This window comes from Phoenix dactylifera, chromosome 11, assembly GCF_051530095.1.
Source record: "Phoenix dactylifera cultivar Ajwa chromosome 11, Ajwa_hap1_PhDact_Kaust_v1.1, whole genome shotgun sequence".
NCBI classification, from domain to species: domain Eukaryota; kingdom Viridiplantae; phylum Streptophyta; class Magnoliopsida; order Arecales; family Arecaceae; genus Phoenix; species Phoenix dactylifera.
Window position 1 is genome coordinate 3,668,626 of NC_143200.1, and position 19,657 is coordinate 3,688,282.

General features: G+C 39.7%; 3 protein-coding genes across 5 annotated transcripts; 2 read left to right on the plus strand and 1 right to left on the minus strand.

The window, feature by feature from the left end:
- The first annotated feature begins 707 nt into the window (after positions 1-707).
- Positions 708-6,784, plus strand: LOC103710603 (uncharacterized). The gene is made up of 2 exons (XM_008796415.6): positions 708-1,501; positions 5,053-6,784. Exons 1-2 carry the CDS (start codon positions 1,227-1,229, stop codon positions 6,446-6,448), a joined length of 1,671 nt encoding a protein of 556 aa, XP_008794637.4. The 5' UTR covers positions 708-1,226; the 3' UTR covers positions 6,449-6,784.
- A 2,743-nt stretch (positions 6,785-9,527) lies between these two features.
- LOC103710602 (uncharacterized) lies at positions 9,528-11,476 on the minus strand. The gene is made up of 2 exons (XM_088706467.2): positions 10,030-11,476; positions 9,528-9,940 (listed from the first exon to the last, which is right to left on the minus strand). Exons 1-2 carry the CDS (start codon positions 10,114-10,116, stop codon positions 9,695-9,697), a joined length of 333 nt encoding a protein of 110 aa, XP_088562593.2. The 5' UTR covers positions 10,117-11,476; the 3' UTR covers positions 9,528-9,694.
- A 393-nt stretch (positions 11,477-11,869) lies between these two features.
- On the plus strand, positions 11,870-18,765 carry LOC103710601 (uncharacterized). Of its 3 annotated transcripts, none has more exons than XM_088706469.2 (4): positions 11,870-12,161; positions 15,572-15,694; positions 15,796-15,916; positions 17,888-18,765. In XM_088706469.2, the coding sequence occupies exons 1-2, from the start codon at positions 12,009-12,011 to the stop codon at positions 15,638-15,640; spliced, it is 222 nt and encodes a 73-aa protein (XP_088562595.2). In that variant the 5' UTR covers positions 11,870-12,008; the 3' UTR covers positions 15,641-15,694; positions 15,796-15,916; positions 17,888-18,765. The 3 variants fall into 3 exon arrangements, with proteins under 3 accessions (XP_088562595.2, XP_088562594.2, XP_088562597.2); XM_088706468.2 differs by having other exon boundaries at positions 15,844-15,916; XM_088706471.2 differs by having other exon boundaries at positions 15,844-15,916; positions 18,471-18,765.
- Positions 18,766-19,657: the final 892 nt, after the last annotated feature.

The window sequence follows — 19,657 nt, forward strand, 5'->3', positions numbered from 1 at the left end:
GAGCTCAGAGTTGCATGAAAAGGTGTCATCTATGCAAGACGTCTGCTGGGCATGGATCACATTGCTCTCGAAGGAGACTCGGCTACGGTGATCGAGTGGATTAGGAGTCAGAAGTATATTGTTGGAGGACGACCGCTGCTTCTTGACATCCGCTGGATATTGGAAGAGTATAGCTTCTATCAGTCCATAAATGTATACAAAGAGGCAAATGGTGCTGCCGATTGGATTACCTCTTTTTCTGCCTACCACTCTGGAGAGTTTATTTGGACGGATCACGCTTCTGTGCCTGAGCAATTGTATGTCTTTTTATTTTCTGATCTTATTGACTACATTCACACCTGTTTAGTGTGAGTCATCGTTTTACAAAAAAAAACAAAAAAACAAAAAAATAAAGTAATTTCCACGATAAATCATCTTTTTTTCTCAAAAACCTGGCCATTATTGCATTGACACCCTAAAAATATAATCCTCAAATATTCATTTCCTCAGCCTCAAAAGACCTTCCATCTCCAACCAATATAGCCAAGTTGATTCAATATCAAACATAAATTACAAAAATAAGCCCAGCATAACCCCCTTGCAAGGCAAGCTCATCCCCTCTGTGCCCAAATCAAAGAAAAAGTTGTCAGCTTTCTGAGGGACCCCTCTTGACCCACAGCTGAAAGTCCACCCTGAACATAAAGTTAGCTCAAGAAAGGTGATTTACCAGTCCGCTAGAACCAAGGAATCCTTCACTGTACAAGAATTCCTAAGGATTGCTTCAATCCATAAAATCCACCCATGCCTTCCATTATTGCATGATCCTATTACACTTCTCATGCACTTCTCGTCTCCACCACCTCTCCTGCCTTCTTCTCCCTTAAATCTGCTCTCCCTTGGTCTACCTCTATCTCATTACTATTCAAATAGAAAACACCTCCCAAGTTGAGAGAGCATTTATTGGACAAAAGAAGAGTTCATTTGTCACTTCTAGACGTTGGAGGAGTGAAAAATTGTGCCGTTTGGGACAAGCCCCCTGCATTCCCGGGAGAGAGACCGTCTCTGCCTGAGAGGGTGGTAGGTCAGCTTCGTAACGTCTCGGATGGACACCCGATACTCTGGCCTCCGGCGGCCGACACGCCCCGGAACCTCTCGCTACCAGCTGAGCTCCGCCGACACGCTGCATTAGGGTCCTGCCGCCACCCGCATCGGAGAAACTCTCGAGATAGAAGAGCAGAGGAGGGGAGATGGGGGTTTTTGGAGAGAGGTCGCGGTGGTGCTTCTGCTCGGGGGGAGGGAGGTCGGAGAGGGTCAAAGGTAGCATCTTTGCCACCAAAGGCTCCGCCTTTGCCGCCATCTCCGCCGCCGGAGGCTGCGGCGGCGGTGGCTGGGGGACTGGCTTCCTCATCCACCGCAACCTCCTGCTCACCACCCACGCCAACCTCCCTTCTCTCGCCGCCGCCGAGGCTGCCGAGATCCGCCTCTGCCACGGCCGCCTCCCCGCCCGCCTCGTCCCCCATAGGTGCATCATCAACCCTTGTTCTCCAACCAATCTCTCTTGTTTCGTGTTTCTAGTTTGCATTTCAGCTTCTGATCGCTACAATATGTTGCTCAAAACTAAGATTTGTGATCGATTACAGTCTCCAGTTTCCCTAGATTTGTGCTCAAACTACCAGTTTTATTAAGGCTAGAGATTGGAATAACGATGGTGGTGTTGATTTCTTACGGTGGAAATGGGGGGGGGGGGGGGGGGGGGGGGGTTACTGTGGCTGCGGGGCCTGGCATTTTTTGTTCGAGATCTGACGATCTTCTGCCCATTATGAGTCATTAAGATGATAAGAGCGATATTGTTGTCATTGATGCTGTAACTTTCTTGAGTTGAAGTTGTCTAAGAATTGGGATTCTCTTAAGATCATCAAAATGGTTGGTTACACTTCCTTGTCAGGTTGAGAACAGATGGTATGTTTGGCAAAGTTCTTGCCCTCGGCATCCTACTAAGTCTAGGTTGGATGCATTCATCATACTTCTTGTTAAAGTAAACAAAATGTTAAAAGCCGGGGAAGTTGATGGTATATTGATGGCATCATTTAAGGGGTGATTTGGGCATGCCCACCTACTTATGTTTCTTTTGTAGAATAAGTAAGTTTATGAACCTCAGCCTTATGCGGAGGATATCTTTGGATCAACCCTTTCCTCTGACTTGAGTTGGTTGAACATTAACTTTTCATTGTGGGCGTGAGCATTTGCTTTTTGCAGTCTTATCTTAACACAAGTCTAATGCATTGAAAGTTGTCAACTTCCATTACTTTTCTTTAGGTGGATTATGCCATAGTAACTTGAACCATTCTTATTTACACTGATGTCGACTTGTCAAATTATCATGTTATGCATAGCTTTGTGGTAATCATTTCCATAGTGGTCCTTCTCTGGGTACCAGGTTTTCCCTAGAAATTTAAGCAACTGATTTCTCTTCTTGCTGGATATACTTTGTTTGAGCTATATTGTATGAATAGTTATCTCCAGTTTCAATAGTTGGCCCATTTTTGATAGAGAAGAGCATAGCAAGCTTGAAGTACATGTAATGTTCTATTTATTCTTCAAGTTTGTCATCATATGCTATCATTTTAATGTATATGCCGATATAATTTTTATTGTCTATGTACTTGTAGAAGCGACCATCAATAAGATGGATTATTTTCATTTGGTTCATCTGAGATCCTCATAGAATCATAACTCCAGAAGTATAATTTGATATCCTGATGGTTGAATATTGTTAATTTCAGAAGTATAATTTGCTGACTGGCCATTTTGGCCAACAATATCTCAAGATTTTTCATCACTAGGTTATGTGGAGGCCTTGTCCATGAGTTTTCCTCGAATAACAATCACAATTGCCATAGTAGTCACCTCTATGATAGGGAACATGGGCAGTTATAGCAAACACTAAAGGATAATGCTGAACCAAGATCTTGATGAGTCTGCATAAACCTTGCTAGCATTGGACTAAGTTTGGAAAGAACTTGGTAGCTTGATGCTTATTGTTCTTGGCTTTTATTTCTCAGTTGTAGCACACAGCGAAGATTGGTACAAACTTAATTTTTTCCTAAATTTTTCTTTGGAGTATTATGGTACTCATCTTGGATAATATCCATCTGTTACAACATCAAAATTATTTCTGTACAAGTTTTGAATTTGCAAGACATTTTTGACCAAAGGAAGAGGATGCTTATCAAATAGTTCTACTTCCTTTTTGAAGTCTAATTACATCACATTTGTTCTAATTGCTAGCCCTATAGATTTCTGCAGTTACATCATTATTGTAGAGTTTTCTTGGGTCCACTTGTCATATTTGCTTTCTGTTTTTTGGAGGATTATAAAAACATTTTAAATTCCCTTCTGCATTTAGGAATACCTTGACTAACAGTTAGGATGAGAAAAATGCCACAATCGAAGAGAAACCAGACACAAACTCACAGAGCATTTCTTACCAACTGCAGATGGTGATAGAGATCAGATTGTATGATGATCCTTACAAATTTAAGTGTACACCAATAATTGTGGTTAAAGATAATCACATGTATGTGCTGGAGCCTGGAGCTCCGCATACAATGAGCTGCAGATAAACAGCTTGAATGGTTGGCAAATCATATTACATCATTGATTAGCATGCATGTGCGTTATGTCATTTTAAATTTGATCACGTATGTGTGCTATAGAGTACATTTTGTAAATGGAGATGGGTGGATTCCCATGTTCTTCTCAAAAAAAAAAGGCCATATAATACATTCCTCTTTGCACTTGTGCATTGATAAGAGAGGCATCATCAATCACAATCAACCACTGGAAGTTGTTGCAAAGTGTGAGGGAGAAATGAATTTTTCAAGGATTAGTGATCAGCACTTAGATCTTGAAGTTCCTTATCTTGTTTTTCTTTGCTTGGAGGGAAATGAATGGGATAAAAATCAATTGTTTTCACCTTCTTTTTGACTGGGGTTTTGGAGCTGTATTCATATCTAGGATCTGAGATGGTTGAAATAATCAAGATCTGGTTTGATGTCTTTTTCAGAAGGGAAAATGTTCAGATTGAAACAGATCTCCTTCCACTTAGGGGGAATTTTTTTTTTTTTTAATCAAGAGTCCTATTTCTTTCTCAAAATTGCCTGGGCTCGAAATCCTGCACCAGTTTACAAGACAGCCATGAAATTCTCGAACTTTACTGGATAATGCATCATCACATAAAGCCAACCAGTATATATGGCATACCATTAAGTTTAATGTAAGTTGGGCTGACATTATGTGTATCCAAAAGACTAAAATACCCTTTTACTGGTGGTCAACCGCTGAAATTTTGTTGAATCATGTGACTGGCTGAGGATATTGACTTAACTAACTACTAATTAAATTTTAACAGGAATGACATATCAGTAACATATCACTTGCTTTTATGCAGCAATTCAACATAAAACTATCTCCTTAACTTATATTGCTTCATTGTATAGACTTATGTTCATAAAGTGGAACGTTTAAATCCTGAAAGTTGGTGCAGTCTCGTGTACTCTTTTTTAATCCATTAGTTACATGATTTTGCCATGGGTCACTACCAAAGATCAGTCACACTTTGCAGATATTCACCTGGTCAATTACTATTGAACAAAAAATGGATCTTTATGTTCCTGATAATAAGTACTATCTCTGATAAATCCATAATTTTGGTTATATGTAATGCCAACTAAATAAATTGGACAAATTAATCTTTTGTCTCCTAGTTTTCACTTGGCCTAAGCTATATTGATGACTTCATTTGCAGTTCTAGTTCTATGAATTTAATACGGGTTGTATTTCATTATTCTTCTGAAAATGCATGTATCTATTTTTGCTGAAACAATGCATGTATCTATTCATTAGAACGTATACGTTTTGTTCTTGACAAAAGATAGTGCATGGCATAACTGCATTTATGATCAGGGTGTATAATCTTCATGCCTCTTTTGTTTTTCTTTTCTTTTTTCTTTTTTGGGCTAGTTAAGCTAATGGAACAGTTATCCTAACTTCTATTTGTCATTCTTTTTCCAGATTTTTCATTACCAGTTCTGTTCTTGATCTTACAATTGTGGGGCTTGACACTGTGGATGCTGACTCAACTTCACAGGGACAGCATCCTCATTACTTGAAGACCTGCAGCAACCCGAGCCTGGATCTGGGCTGCATGGTTTACCTTTTAGGGCGCACATATAAAAAGGAGCTGATTGTTGGTGAGGGAAAAGTAGCGATAGCCACCGACAATCTCATAAAACTCTCGACAGATGGTGTGACATGGTGCCCTGGATCTGCTGGTTTTGATGTCCAAGGAAATCTTGCTTTCATGGTCTGTGATCCCATGAAACTTGCCTCATCTCCTACTGCAAGATCGTCTTCTGCATCTTCTTCATCATCACTGTCATGGAAGAAAGATTTACATATGCAGTTCGGGATCCCAATTCCTATCATCTGTGATTGGTTGCATCAGCACTGGGAGGGCAGCTTGGATGAGCTCAGCAAGCCCAAGTTGCCTCTCATTCGACTGATGTCCTCTGGACAGAAGAGTGAGCATTCTTGTGCTTCCTTCACCATGCGTCAGGTATTCAAGTCTATCGAGGAGGAGAATGATGTCCCATCATCCTCACAGATAGCTTCAAAATCTACATATGAGACTGGATCAAGTGGTATAACTAATGCAAAAGTTTCCCAAGGGGAAAACCCACCTGTTGATTTACGTGCAGCCCATGAGCAGGGAATTCTGACTCCCGACATCTTTGAATCCCCAGGGCTGACATCTGGGCCAGTTAGGAAGAAGGAACATGCCCCAGTCCAGCTCTTGGATATTAATTTCCCCCCAAGAGCTCCAAGATCTATTGTTCTACCGCTCCCTCTTTTGTTCTCTAATGAAAAAAATGTTGAAGAACCTAAACATGGAAATCCATCGAGAGAAAATGGTAATGCAACATGGGAGGTGCCACAAGCCAATTCTGAAGCAGATCATAAATTTCTCCCAGTTGGTTCATGCCAAGAGGATTGCTGCAGTGAGGTGCAGTCCAGTTCATCTCCATTGGAGGTTTCTGAATTTCGAAATGAGGGGGATGGGTCTAGTAGTGGGGAGGAAACTATGTACTCGGCTGAAACTATGGAGAGCAGAAACTTCCCAAGTCCCAAAGAGAACATGTTTCAGCATGGTGGCAGGAGCCAAAGCTGCATGAACTACAGCAGATGGAATTCTACTCGGAGGAACTCAATAGCATGTAATGGTACTTTACAGAAGCAGCGCACCGTAATCCCTGTGAGAAAAGCACGCTCGCAAGCTGCGGCTTTGCCTCAAAGGAGTCATGATTATTTCAGCCCGACTGTCTCCTCGAACAAGAAGAAGAGGAATAGCTCAGAGCAGCTAATAAGGCCCCGCCAAAGTGTTGTTCAAGTGTCTCCAAGATGGATGTGATGTTCTGATCAGTTCTTCGTCAATGAAGAAAACAGAGAACAGCAGACTCCTTATGTCTTCTTGGTGTTGTGTTAAACTACACCGCAAGTTGTTTTCTGATGACATAGTAACTACTTTTTTCTTTTTTATTTTATGTGCAAAATGTTGTTAGATGAATAAATGGATCTACTCAGAAGGGTTCAGATCTGATGGATAGGAATGTTCTCTTATTGGTGAAAGCCCTTGGATGCACTCATAGTCTTTCATGTAGCAGAATTTCTCAAAAAGCAAGCATATTCATTAGTTTTAATACCATATTTAACTATCTGGAGTGGCAGTTCATGGCCTTCATCTCAATGATTTTGCTTAAATTTGTCTTCTCAATCTGCTTATGGATGCTTAATATTTTTTCGTCGTTACATTGGATGCTAGCTTATAAATATTTTAACATGTTTGAAGTTGTACCTGCATAGCATTTGGATCTATCCCTCTCTTGGCTTTTAGGCCTGTCTAATTGCCCTAAAATGAAAGGATGATTAATTAACATAGAGTGGATGATTTGTTTTTATAACATGGCAAATGTTTATGATGCATTGTTTGTTTTAACTTATGTTTGAAAACATAAGGTGTGTAGATTATGAATGGCATGAATTTTTGAACATTCAGGTGACTGAGAAAACATTTTGGCACACTTGTGCACACATCACAAGTTCCATGGTTGACATAATCATGGCATCGCGTTACAACATGTGGTGACTAACCTAAAAAATGGGAGAAATGAAAGCATAAAATCACGACCTAAGAATTAAAATACTCCTACTTGTTTGAAAGTGAAGGGCAAAGTATTTTGGAGGTTTTTTCGTTATCCTTAGATGCATCGAATAATAATTACGCAATTTTCTATAACAATGCAACCGACTTTCTCGGTCATATTTTTGAAATAATTAAAGCAACAGAATTTTAATTTATGTATGTTTATGATATGTGTAGTTCATGGCCAATGTGTAGAACATGCTCAATTTCATGGTTTTCAACTAGACAATCTCAAACAATAATTTTCAGAGATGACATCAAGGAAAATTAGCTAAAAAATATCATTTTGTTTTCTATTTACAAAATTAGGTTACCTTTATTTACTTGTTCTTGCACAAATGGTCCAATTTTACTTTTGCTCAACCATTACACCTCCATCATCACATAAATGCGCACACATTTGGCTTGGTAGATAGAGATGTATTGGTAATAGATGCATATATTACGGGTCATTTCGCGCTTGAATCATTCTTATATGCGATCATGAGTTACAATTTCTACATATTTAATAATATTTTTCCCCTGATGTAATGATTAAATGATTTTAGAAGGCAGCTCTGATAATGATAGTTCGAGTAATGAAGCCTATCTATTTATGTATTGCTTCCAATGGATTGATGCCCTCTAGAGTGCAATATAGAAAATTTTAACAACTCATTGAAGCTCACTAGAGGCAAATAGTTCCCAACTCATAATGCACCAAGGTAGCAGCAAGAGCTGAAGGCCAGGTTTGTATTAATCTGGTTCTAAATGGCAGACAAGATCATGAGTTTCAAAAGCAAGGCCCTGACATATCCTGGACCAAACAGGATCTTAATAATAGAATAATTCCCCCAAGGCTACTAATATATCCTCGTTGTAATTATATGGAGGTGCACTGCATCCAGAATGGAGGTCAATGAGATTCCTCAAGTCTCTCCAAAGAGGCTATCCACGGCACCACAAATTGCAATAAAGGATGTGGGGTCCAATTTCATGAAATCCCAAATGCATCAAGACAGTATGTCTCCTAGGAAAATTTTGTAAGGCTGAAAAAGGTTGCAATTTCATTGGACCCTGTTCATCTCTCACTTTAACCTCTTTGGAAGTTGTTACTCTTTGTCAACCAAAGAGTACTGTGAGGACTGAAAGCACAAGGCTTGCACCTTTTATTGTTGGCCTCCCTTCTTTCCTGCTTTCACATGACCACAATAATTCCATGCTCAAATGAGGGAAAAGTAAGTAAACAATCTAGGTCACTTAAGTAGCGTCGCAGTATCTAATCCCACACCACAAGACAATAATCTTTAAATGCCTCCATCCAACTCCCACTATCATTGGTATTTCTGATTGGTGCAAGTTCACAACATAGTCACTATAGCAAAATTGGGCAAAGCCAACTTATGACTGCCGGCACTAAGAAGTGGCGTCGGTAATTTTGGCTATGGTGCCAAAATTTGCCGACATTTCTATAGAGTGCCAGCAAGCATGAAAGAATAGACAACACTAGCGTCGTCGGAGGCCTCCAACCAAGACGACGTTTTCAGGCGTCGTGCGAGGTGGAAGCCGGGCTTGGGACGACATAACACAATTCAATAAGGATTCATATCAGTCTCAAAACCAATAAAATAATTCCATAAAAGAACAACAAATCTATTTTTTTGTTTTACAGCGACTTGTAAAAATATCAAAGCCAACATTCAAACTTGGGATCCATGGTCTCTTTAGTTGACAGGTGCACCATCCCTGTGTGTCTCTATCTGGACAGTATTTGGAAAGACAATAAACAAGAGAGTGCATATGTTAAAGAAACAGTGCATATATCAGTATCTATATCTCTAATTCCACAAGCACCACACTAGCCTTTTAAGTCCAGGAACACCTTAGCTATGAGCACAAGAACCTTGCACCTAAGCTAGAGGGCCTCTCATCTGTTTGATATTGATAGTCCCCGGTGCAGAACTGAAAGGAGCATAGGAGGGACCCAAGTATGCATTGTATTCTCTGAGGGCCAACCACATTCTTTTAAAATTAAGGAGACTCCACGATAGTTAATGGGTGGATTCTAAACAAAAAAAAGGTCATTGGACTCTCATCCCCTTCATGTTTCTTATGTATATTGGAAAGCCGATGGTGCGGTAAATTGGATGGCATCAGAATTATTTTGATGAATTATTATGAATAAATTTTGTTGCCACATATATAGTTTTTTATAATAATTTTTTTATAATTTTATTGGATGTATTCAGATATATACAAAGAGGGAGGCAAAAAAAAAAAAAAAAGAGCCCACCAGAAACAGGTCCACTTCTTATAATAATGCTACTGTCAATGAAGTACTAATGCGCAGAGGCAATGCCGTTTGGCTACAGGGAGGGGGGACGATCATTCTGTCTTCCCCCCAAGTTAAAACTTCCAACGTAAAAACTAAGCAAGTAGAGACCAAAAGCATAAACAAGATGGAAGACATATGGATCAGAGATGGCATCCAAAGCAGTTGCAAGCCCTGGGTGCAAAGGAGCAGAAGCCAAAGGGTCTATTAGGTATGTGGCAGTTGATGGCATAGCAGCAGGGAGAAGGGAGGCAGATTCCTTGGGGACCTCCGCAGCAGGTACAGAGAGCACATAGCTGGAAGCTCCCAAGCCTCCTTCTGGTCTCATTCAGTGCCAAAGTCCCGAGCACAGCCACTGGCTTCATCGCTGCTGAGTCGCTCGACGGACCCTGCCGAGATGCATGGCACAAATCCCATTAGAATCAAGCGAAGTAGAGCTCGCATCCATGCCCAAGTAAGCAAAGATGGAAAAACTCACATGATCTGAGCTCAGCCCATCAGAAAGAGTCGCTATGAAGAGGAGGAAAAGGAGGTAGTGAGAGAGAGCTCCCAGTTTGTTAGTCATCTCCCTCTCTCACTCGCTATCTTCAGAGGAAGAGGAGGATTTCTTTCTTTTGTGGTTTAAAAGAGGGGAGAATCAAGGAGGCTTCAGTTTTGCTGGGGGAAGTAAGAGGAGATGGAGGTGGGAAAAATGGTATGGAGAAAAGGTGGCCGAGGGCGAGTTGGAGCCTTGAGAGGGGCAGATAAAGTTCTGTGGAGGAATGGAGGCTGAAAGGCTTTCTGAGTGTGGGATCTGGGGGGTTAACGCTTTTTACTTTCACCTCTCGTCTCTTCTATCTGTCGGTCTGGAAAGTCTTCTCCATATGCATGCAGGACCAAAATGATGGTCACTGTGCATGCCACAAACATCATGGAAAAAAACAAGATTTATAAAGGGACACCAATACTGAGGCCCATCACATGAAGGCTCACAGGGCTTGGAGGGAGGACTGGTGGGTCTATGCCTTTGTCTTCTCCCCATCTCTTTTGTGAGAGGAGATGCATGCATGATTAAAGCACCAATCCAAAATCACCCAACAAACCAAATACAAAATGGCATAACTCTCCCATATAAATGGAGAAAAGGATCTGCAGCTGACTCCCTCATAATATTTGACTTGTGTAGTTGAGCTACTCTTGCAGTCATTGGTGGTGTAACTAACCATTGCTGGTCATACTCTAGCACAACTTCATGAAAGATTTCAGAGTGGCATTTGACTCTGAGGTGTCCCAATAAGCTCAAGTTTTGTAGAAGGAAATTTTATACTTATTAGTATAGATATAATTTTTGGGTGAGACTTTTTTTATTATATCTAACATTGGGTTAGCTTTTCAAAACATCTTGAATTGTCTGATGAAGAGTAGATCAGATGAGGGAGATACATCCGATTTATTGAAAACTCGTGATTGCTGATGAAGTTCTAGTTATTTTTTAAAAAAATATTATTTTGTAAATATAGGCCATGTTTGGTGCGATTGTAATTTTTTATTTTCAATTTAGAAAACCAAAATATGAAAATTGCAGCAAAAAATAAAAGTTTGATAAATCAATTTTTGTTTTTTGTTTTTAAGAAATCTATGGTCTAATTTTCAAAAAATGAAGAGCTACTAAAAGTGTCTTTCATTTTTCTTAAAAGAGGAAAATTTTTTTTTACCTTTATCATTGTCACTATCACCATAGTTGCTACTAGTCTATTATGTACTATCGTCTCGGTTACTATTATTTTTACCATGATTGTTGACAATATTACTACATCTACTACTATCGTCATCATCATTATCGTTATTATCCCGCTTTAAGGCCACCATCACCATTATGGCCCCCACCGCCCCATTATTATCACCTCCTCCATTCTTACCAATTACCACTATTGCCATTATTACCATCACCACCAATCTTACAAGTTTATATTTTTAAAAATAATCGACCATACCAAACATATTTATATTTTTAAAATTTAAAAATGGAAACTTTGCTTCATTTTTTAGCTTTTCAAAAACTAGAAACTGACAGTGATACTAATACAATCTTAAATAAAGATAATTTTTAAATATTGTTAGTCAGCTTTGTTCACTCTTTTCTTCTAAACATACTTCTTAAATAAATTAGAAGTTCTATTAGACTTAGGAGACAATTTTCTTGTTTTTATCTCTTTATTTTCTAGATTATCCGTATCCTAAAGAAAATAAGAAAACTTTGAAAACCCAACGCTATAAATTTAAGTATGCCTGGAGAGAACTGAGATGGTCATGCAATTCAATACTTTTAAATAAAAAATAAAAAAGTTATTTTTAATATTTTTTATTTTTAAGATATCCATATTATAATATACTAAAATTTTTCTGCACGATAACTAATCAATTAGAAGCGCCTTTTTTTTCTCGTGGAAGCTCGGGAAGTGATCCGAAAGAACGGCGATGCAGAGGCGAGGCGGCGGCGGCGGCCCGGTCCGGCGGGAGTCGCTGCTTACGAGGGTGGTGGGCGCGGTGTTCGCCTTCGTCCGCCTGGCCGAGTTCGAGATCCTCTTCTTCCTTTTCTTCTTCATCGCGTTCCTCATTTTTAAACATCTGGTGAGTCCTGAATCCTGATCCTACCAAGAAAAAGAAAGTAGCTTACAATAAAGGAATTTGTATGAAATTAATTGAACCTTTAATCCTTGCATCGAGATCTCCTGAAAGTTGAGAGCTTTATGGGAATTTAGAAGAATCAAGATTCAATCTTAGGTTTTGGGATTTCTCACCCAATTTAAAGGAAAATTTAGCCCAAGTTACTAATTCGAGATGCCGATCTTTTAGCTGTCAACTGGGAATCTGGGATTTTTCTTTCTCATGTTTTTTTTTTTCCGTCATTTTTGTTAAGATTGAATGGTGGCAAGAATTTTTCATACAGTCAAGGAAATTTATGTTACCCAATTGTGGGTGAGTTTTGGGATGTGGATTTTGGATAGACGTTCATTTCATGAGACGAATTATTTCACTTTGGTACAAGGGGATCGCTATTCAGGTATTGTTAAAAGAATATTTCTTTTTTCCTTGGGAAATGTGGTATATAGGCTCAAGCATAAAGCAACCATCACCATTGTATGTGACAAAACCAGTTACAGACTTACAGAAGCCATGAAGAGTTTTGCCGAGCCGGGAGCAACCACTAGCAGATACAAGAATGGTCTAGTTATTATCCTAAGCGAGCTCCAATTCTAAGTTTTGCTCTGAAATTGAGGACTTATATGCAACATTTGTGCTTGCAGTTGAGCAATGGCTCTATTATGGCACATATGCAAGCACATGAGAATGATTGTAGCTTAGATCCTCTCCTAGATTGTCTCCTTTAGTGGCTGCTTGTGGAACCACTCCATATTTGCTCTCATCCATAACAAAGAAATTGCTATGGATGAGAATGATTGTCTCCATTTGTGCTTGCAGTTGAGCGATGGCTCCATTATGACACGTCTGCAACCACATGAGAATGATTGTAGCTTAGATCCTCTCCTAGATTGTCTCGTTTAGTGGCTGCTTGTGGAACCACTCCATATTTGCTCTCATCCATAGCAAAGAAATTGCCTCACATAGAGAAGGCTAGAGAATATGGTCCAAGAATATACTAAGACCCATTGTTGAAATTTAAGTTCATCAGAAAGTGGCACGAGAAGTTCAAAGATCCATGAGTTAAGGACTTCATTTATGATGGGAGGACTTGATGGTAGGATGGCTTGAAGACCAATCCAACCAGGGTGACTTGTAGTTGGATGAGCTGGATGATCCTCCTAGACTAGCCATATCTTTAGAAAGCCAACAAGGTTGGATGTTAATCAGTAGGTAGAGGAGAACATGCCATCTCCATATGCTGGCTAGGGGCAAGCGCTAGTGGAGGAGATGATGGCTAGTTGGAGAAGCCTAACAAATGGTTTGATTGTCAGATGGTGGGGGCAAGTGGCGACCATAACTTATGAGACTTAAGAGCCATCTAGTAGGCCTAGCCAGGGGGCTAGGGCAATTGGAGTGTTAGGGTTAGCCATGCCACTCTAGGGAGCTAGAGGGGTGGAGCCAGCAAGGGCAGTAAGCCTCACCCATCATGTTAGAGGAGTAGCTAGACTGGGAGGAAGAAGGTTAAGAAAAGCAACAAATTCTTTGGAGGCAATAGACAAGGTACTTGTCCAAGATGATGATAACAAGACTCTCGAGCCCTCTGATACTGGCTTGCTCAGATCATCCTAGGATATTAGTAAGGATGATATTGATAGCTCGGCTAATGATGGCCCTAGTGGCTATGATGTGGGCCTAGTGGTTTCAATGCGCCAAGGATCTGGACCACTGAGCATGGCTAGTCATCTACTAGGTTGAGGCCATATCAAAGGGTCCTAGAATTGTTTAAGCATGCAAGCTGACTGATAATGTCACATCTTGAGGGGATTGGAGGAAACTCAGGATTGTTCTAGCATGCGATTCCATTGATGATCACACCTCAAATTGATTGGAGCGGCCCCTAGATTGTTCGAGCATACAACTCGAGCAATGATGTCGCACTCCGAGTGGATTGGAGGGGACTCAGCATTGCTTGAGCATGCAACCTGGTTGATGATACTGATGATGTCCCATTTCAAGTAGGTCTCTTGGATGTATCAGAATCTTACGATATTCATGGTCCTCACCCACTAGATCTATCAGTGAATTAGACAGCTAGAGTCAACATTATGACCCCACTCAACGGTATGATCCCCATGTGTATAGCCAGTCGTTATATCATGAGGAATACATCCCTCCATAACCTTACCCTCCCCATGAGGAGTATGCATATCCAACTAAGCCTCTCATGGGTTGTCCAGACCTGAACCATGTAGATTATTAGGAGCACTATCAGGGACAACATCAGCAGTAGGGATGGAGATGATATCGAGGCTGGTATCAGAACCAAGACCTGGCTACGAGATGACCCTAGTGTCTGAGTTCCAACAGACATTCCATGTGGAAATATTGTTGCACCTAGGCGAAGGAAATGAGTTTGATGTGTTTTACTTGCTTTCTTTGAAGTGTTTATGGCTTTATATTTAGTCTGATAAGCAGCAATCTGACCAATGTGAATGGTATAGAGATACAAGCACATGTAGCTTGCTGATAGCTTTCCACTATATAGCTCGTGTTTGCACAATCACAACCATGACAGGGTTCTCTGTGAACTGGACTGTTTTAGCAAAACTGGTAGGACCAGAAACAGCCTAAAATTCTCAGACCAGGTGGATTTCTATGAACCCTGTTGTCATCATTACAAATAAAATGAATAAATAAATGATAAACTATATAATTAAATTCCTTGCAAGTCAAGGCATTTCAATTTGATCAGGAACAGAACTCTGGTGTCGTAGAAGTTATGAAAGATTTCTTAGATCTAATCAGGAAGAAGAGGTTGATCTGAACCGTCCTTTTGAGTGAAATCTCAACGGGCCTGTAAGTCCAAATAATATGGCTACTAGTAGGTGGGTCTATTCTTGGAGTTTGCAGATATTAGCAGGATCCACTATTTTTTAAGCTCTATACAGTCGTGGATTCTCCGGACACACAAATGGCATCCTCATGCTTATGTAGGGATTGTGGATGAAAGGAGCTTGAGGTACACTTATTGTCAGCATAGCTAGTACAGAGCTACGTCCACTCTTTAATTGTTAGCGACAAGGGTACTCTTGTGTATCTTGTTGGTGCTATTCTTTTGAATGGATTGATTAGATAGTTCATGCTTGAAATAGATATGAGGTTTGAAAGGCATCTAATCAGGTCTTTGTTATATTCTTTCTGCTGGATATATTGATGATGATCAAATTTTTCAGAGGGAGTTCACTGCATGGGCATATCGTCCCATCTTGGCATTTATACTTGTTAATATTAACTGGTTCTAGTTTAATCTCTCTGTAAATTATTTCATCTGGTTTTCTTTGATGTTTGTTCTAAATTCTCTAACGAATAATTTACTGAGTCATGTTCTTCTACAGACATCACAACCTGAGTACAACCAGATCTTGGTGAAAAAGCGAGGTAATGATGATTACTGGCCTCATTAGGAGAAAGCTTGTGCTACAGGTTGATGATAGGATCAGGGCAAGATTCTGACACTGGTACATGGTTTCCTCATAGGATGCTGCCTTAAATTAGTGTTTTCTTTTGAGATTTCTGATTACCTCTGTTCGAAATATTGTAACACTAATTTCATTTTCAGAGAACCTTTTCCTCTCTATTTCATACCATTCTTTTGTTGTTGGTGAAGGATATTCTAACATGAGACTACATCCGGACTCTCTGACAGAACCCTCATGGCCTTCTCATACTATATCCTGGTGGTAAGTTTTTCTGACTGAGGTCCCCCAGTCTTCTGTTCTCTGTACATGTGAACTAGCCTGTAACTTTTCCATAGCCTGTGTTTATTTTTTAGTGGCTCCACTTAGTAGAAATCATCTTGTGCCATTCACCATCTGGAGTACAGTAGTGGGCACATTTGGAATCCAGCTAAACTATGATTTATCCCATCCAGGATTCTGATCAGACAGACCTTATCTTATAACTGTTTATCTTTTTATTATTGAGCCTTTGATCTTGATTTATTTTTTATTTTTGAAAGCATGCATCATTAAGCCTTGTGGATTTTGTTTTTAAAAAACTCAATAATTGATTTTGCAAGAGTAGGTTGAACTTGTTTACTTGTTTATTTATTTACTTTTAAGGCCCTGCTTGGCAAAGCTTTTGGGGAGCTAGAAAGCATTTTTTAGCTCTCCAAAAGCACTATGGATGATTATAGTGGTGTTTGGTAAAAAGTGTGAAAGCTGTTTTTTAACTTTGTCGGAAAGTACTTTCTAGCAAACATTGGGAAGCTGTTTTTGCTTTATGACATCTGACTTTCTGACCAAAATACCCATGAAAAAATACATAATTATGGTTGTGTCCCTTTAAAACATAGCGAATGAAAAGATCTTATCGTGCGAACGGAGGAGGAGATGGGGAATAGTCTAAACAATATTATATAGGATATCCAAAATTATTCGAAATATATGTATTCGATGATCTTAGTGTTATCTCAGTGGTCATATTGCTCTGTTTATAAATTGTGGGTCCAGGATGCGTCGTGCCATTGATATCCACTAGATTTCACTCCAAGTGACATATCAGAGGGGGAACTGCCCCGTAGTTATACACGGGTGCGACTCTTGGATCAAACTCTCTTCTATTTTGTTTTTTTTTTTTGAAAGGAAAGAATATATATCGAGCATTCAGAAAGTATTTATCAGGCTTATTAAACTTGTGTATCGCTCATATTATGTTTAGAACCAAGGGCAAAATCATCCGAACCGTAAAATATGTATATATTTGTAGAAAAAATAAAATAAATATAATCCTTTTTGTAAAATCAATAAATAATTGGATTTTATGCAAAATCTACTGGAATTTCTGGGTTCAATTATGTTTTTCGGAGAAGAGGGGGTGGGTATGAGGTTTAGGTATGGCAATTTATGACTTGATCTGCAACCGACCTCCTTTAAGTAGGTTCGAGTTTGGTATAAATGGGTTTGTGTCATACTTGGGTCAATGCGGGGCTTCTCACTCCAATTCTATGGTGGGATTATTGAATGTACTGGAGGACCCAAGGTTGACTTTATCAAAAGAAAATATCTATCTGTTAGCTAGTGAGAAGGAAAGCGACTTTTCTATCCTATGAGTACTGCAGAGCAGTGTGTACCAAGTGTCGATCTTCAACATTGGTACACTAGGGCGCCAAGGCTCTTCTTTTTGAAGGGAGGGGAGATACCTCTGTGCTAGGTTCGTGCGATGTAATAATTCAAGACCTTACCTAAAAGAGCTACATAGAAATATTTAATTGATTACCTAGAAATATTTAATTGGAGTCCTTGATCCAGCTTAAATAATTTTGATGATACATATCCAATACGGAAATAAACACATGCTCGCATAGATTCTCATATGCTCTATAATGATTGAGGGCATGATATTCTTGCTGAAAGAAGGTGACTTGCTCTGGTTCCACCCATGGAATTGGCTGTGGCGCAGAAAGGTTGTCTAAAGGGCAGCTGGCAGCTTCTTCAGGCCACGGTGATTGCTTGGATTTAATGCAAGCACTTTCCTTCTGCCAGTTCTGTTGCCTGGCAACATCACCTTATCCTTTTCCAACATTTAGGCTTTGTCGGATGTCACTAGATTCTTTTCATTGCTTCGGTACTCTTTTGGGGAATCAGGTAGCCGTCTGGCTGATAGGATAAGCTACTGAAAATAGAATTGATGCTGTCTCTTTGTTCTCGCAGGTGTGTCTTTCATGAGATGTATTTAACTGGATCTGACCTCCTTCACCATTGAAAAAAAAAAAGAGAAAGAAAAAGAAAGAAAAAAAAGTAGAAAACAAGCATCCATGTAATTAGGAAAAAGAGCTAGTTGAGAAGAAATGCCCTGCAGAGAATTACCAGGTACAGGACAAATTCTCTTCGGCAACAGCACTGATCATCAAAATTGAACAGCTTGTGCTGGCTTAAGAAGATTTTCTTTTCTTTTTTTTTGGTAAACTTGCTCAAGTTTAGATAGATGTACAAGCGGGCCGTGTTGATATTTGATCAACTTGTGATGGCTTGAGAAGTTTTTTTTTTGGTAAACTTGCTCGAGTTTAGATGGATGTACAAGCAGGCTATGTTGATATTTAATCAGCTGCTCAGAAGGATATACATGTTAAGCTTGTCTAGAACCCGAGACCAACTCAAGCAGTTCCTTTATATATCGAGCCAAGTTTGAGCAGCATGATACTCAACTATGCTCATTTGCACCCCTAATTTTTATATACTGGATACAATGTTTACCTGCTAATGGACATTCTACCACTGAAATGAGATCTGACAGGAAATATGAACCCCATGCGTATGTGAGAAAGCCTTACAGGACTTCAGACCCTGGCCTACCCCTCAAGGAGCTCTTCTTGAGCAGCCAAGCATGGCCTAGCCTGCCCACGCCCTGAAGCACAAGCCATGGAACAGGATGGCCAAGGGAATATGTATAACTGGTATAGGGAAAATGGTCCTCAGATACGGTGGCTTTATGAATCTTATGTAATCAATGTATATGGAACTATCAGATGGTCTTGATTCCAATAAAACAAAAGTATGAATGAAGATTCTAAGACATAACCTTCCCTTTCTTTAGTAGTCTCCTGTGTTTCCTTGAATCTGCACAGTAGTTATCACACTGACCACATTTCCAGGCCTTCCTGGAATCAGCAAGGATTAAGCAGTCAGTTCACTGTTTTGAAGTCAGGATTTGGACTCCATTGAGATGCTCAGGATTTCCAAGTTATCACAACACTGTGCTCCATTAAGCTGTTCCAGGATTTTAAAGCTATCGCAGTCATGGAGTTCTTGCAAATATACATGGCACAGACCACTTGGTTTGAAGGCTCACAAAGATAAGCTGCCACAGGCATGAGGAGCCCTCAACCAGACAAGGAGGGTTATATTAGCTATTATATCACTAGATCAAATGATCAACAACAGAGGCTTCTCAATCCACTATGATAGCTAAAATCAGAAATAAATAACTTGCTTCAACTAGTTGGGCAGCAGTTGGTTGTTTTACATCCAACGGTTACCCAGTTCAGAAGAACCTTCTATTCGATGTTCGTAATGCTTAAGCTTCATGCAGTAGCAATGAGCAAATGTAAATACTGTCAATTTCTGTGCATACAAATTTACCACGAAAGCCAAATCCGATACCTTGACCAGATGGAATACAATTTACACCAATCGATACTCCTAGTCCTTGCATTTCCTATTTCCAGTATACAAGTGACTCGAAATAAGTTTCAAAAGTTAGTCAGCATCACAAGGTAATTATAGGACTAATTCAGCCAAGCACTGAAGAAATGTATATGCTTCCTAATAATTGGTAAACTAACTGCCTTGTCAAGAAAGCTTCCAAAAAGCAAATTTAAACTTCACCTATGTTCAAAACATCTAGCTTGGATCCAAGCAACCTTTCAATTACTTGCCAACTAGCAGACCCACAACAAACATTAACGAGGGTCACATTGGAGA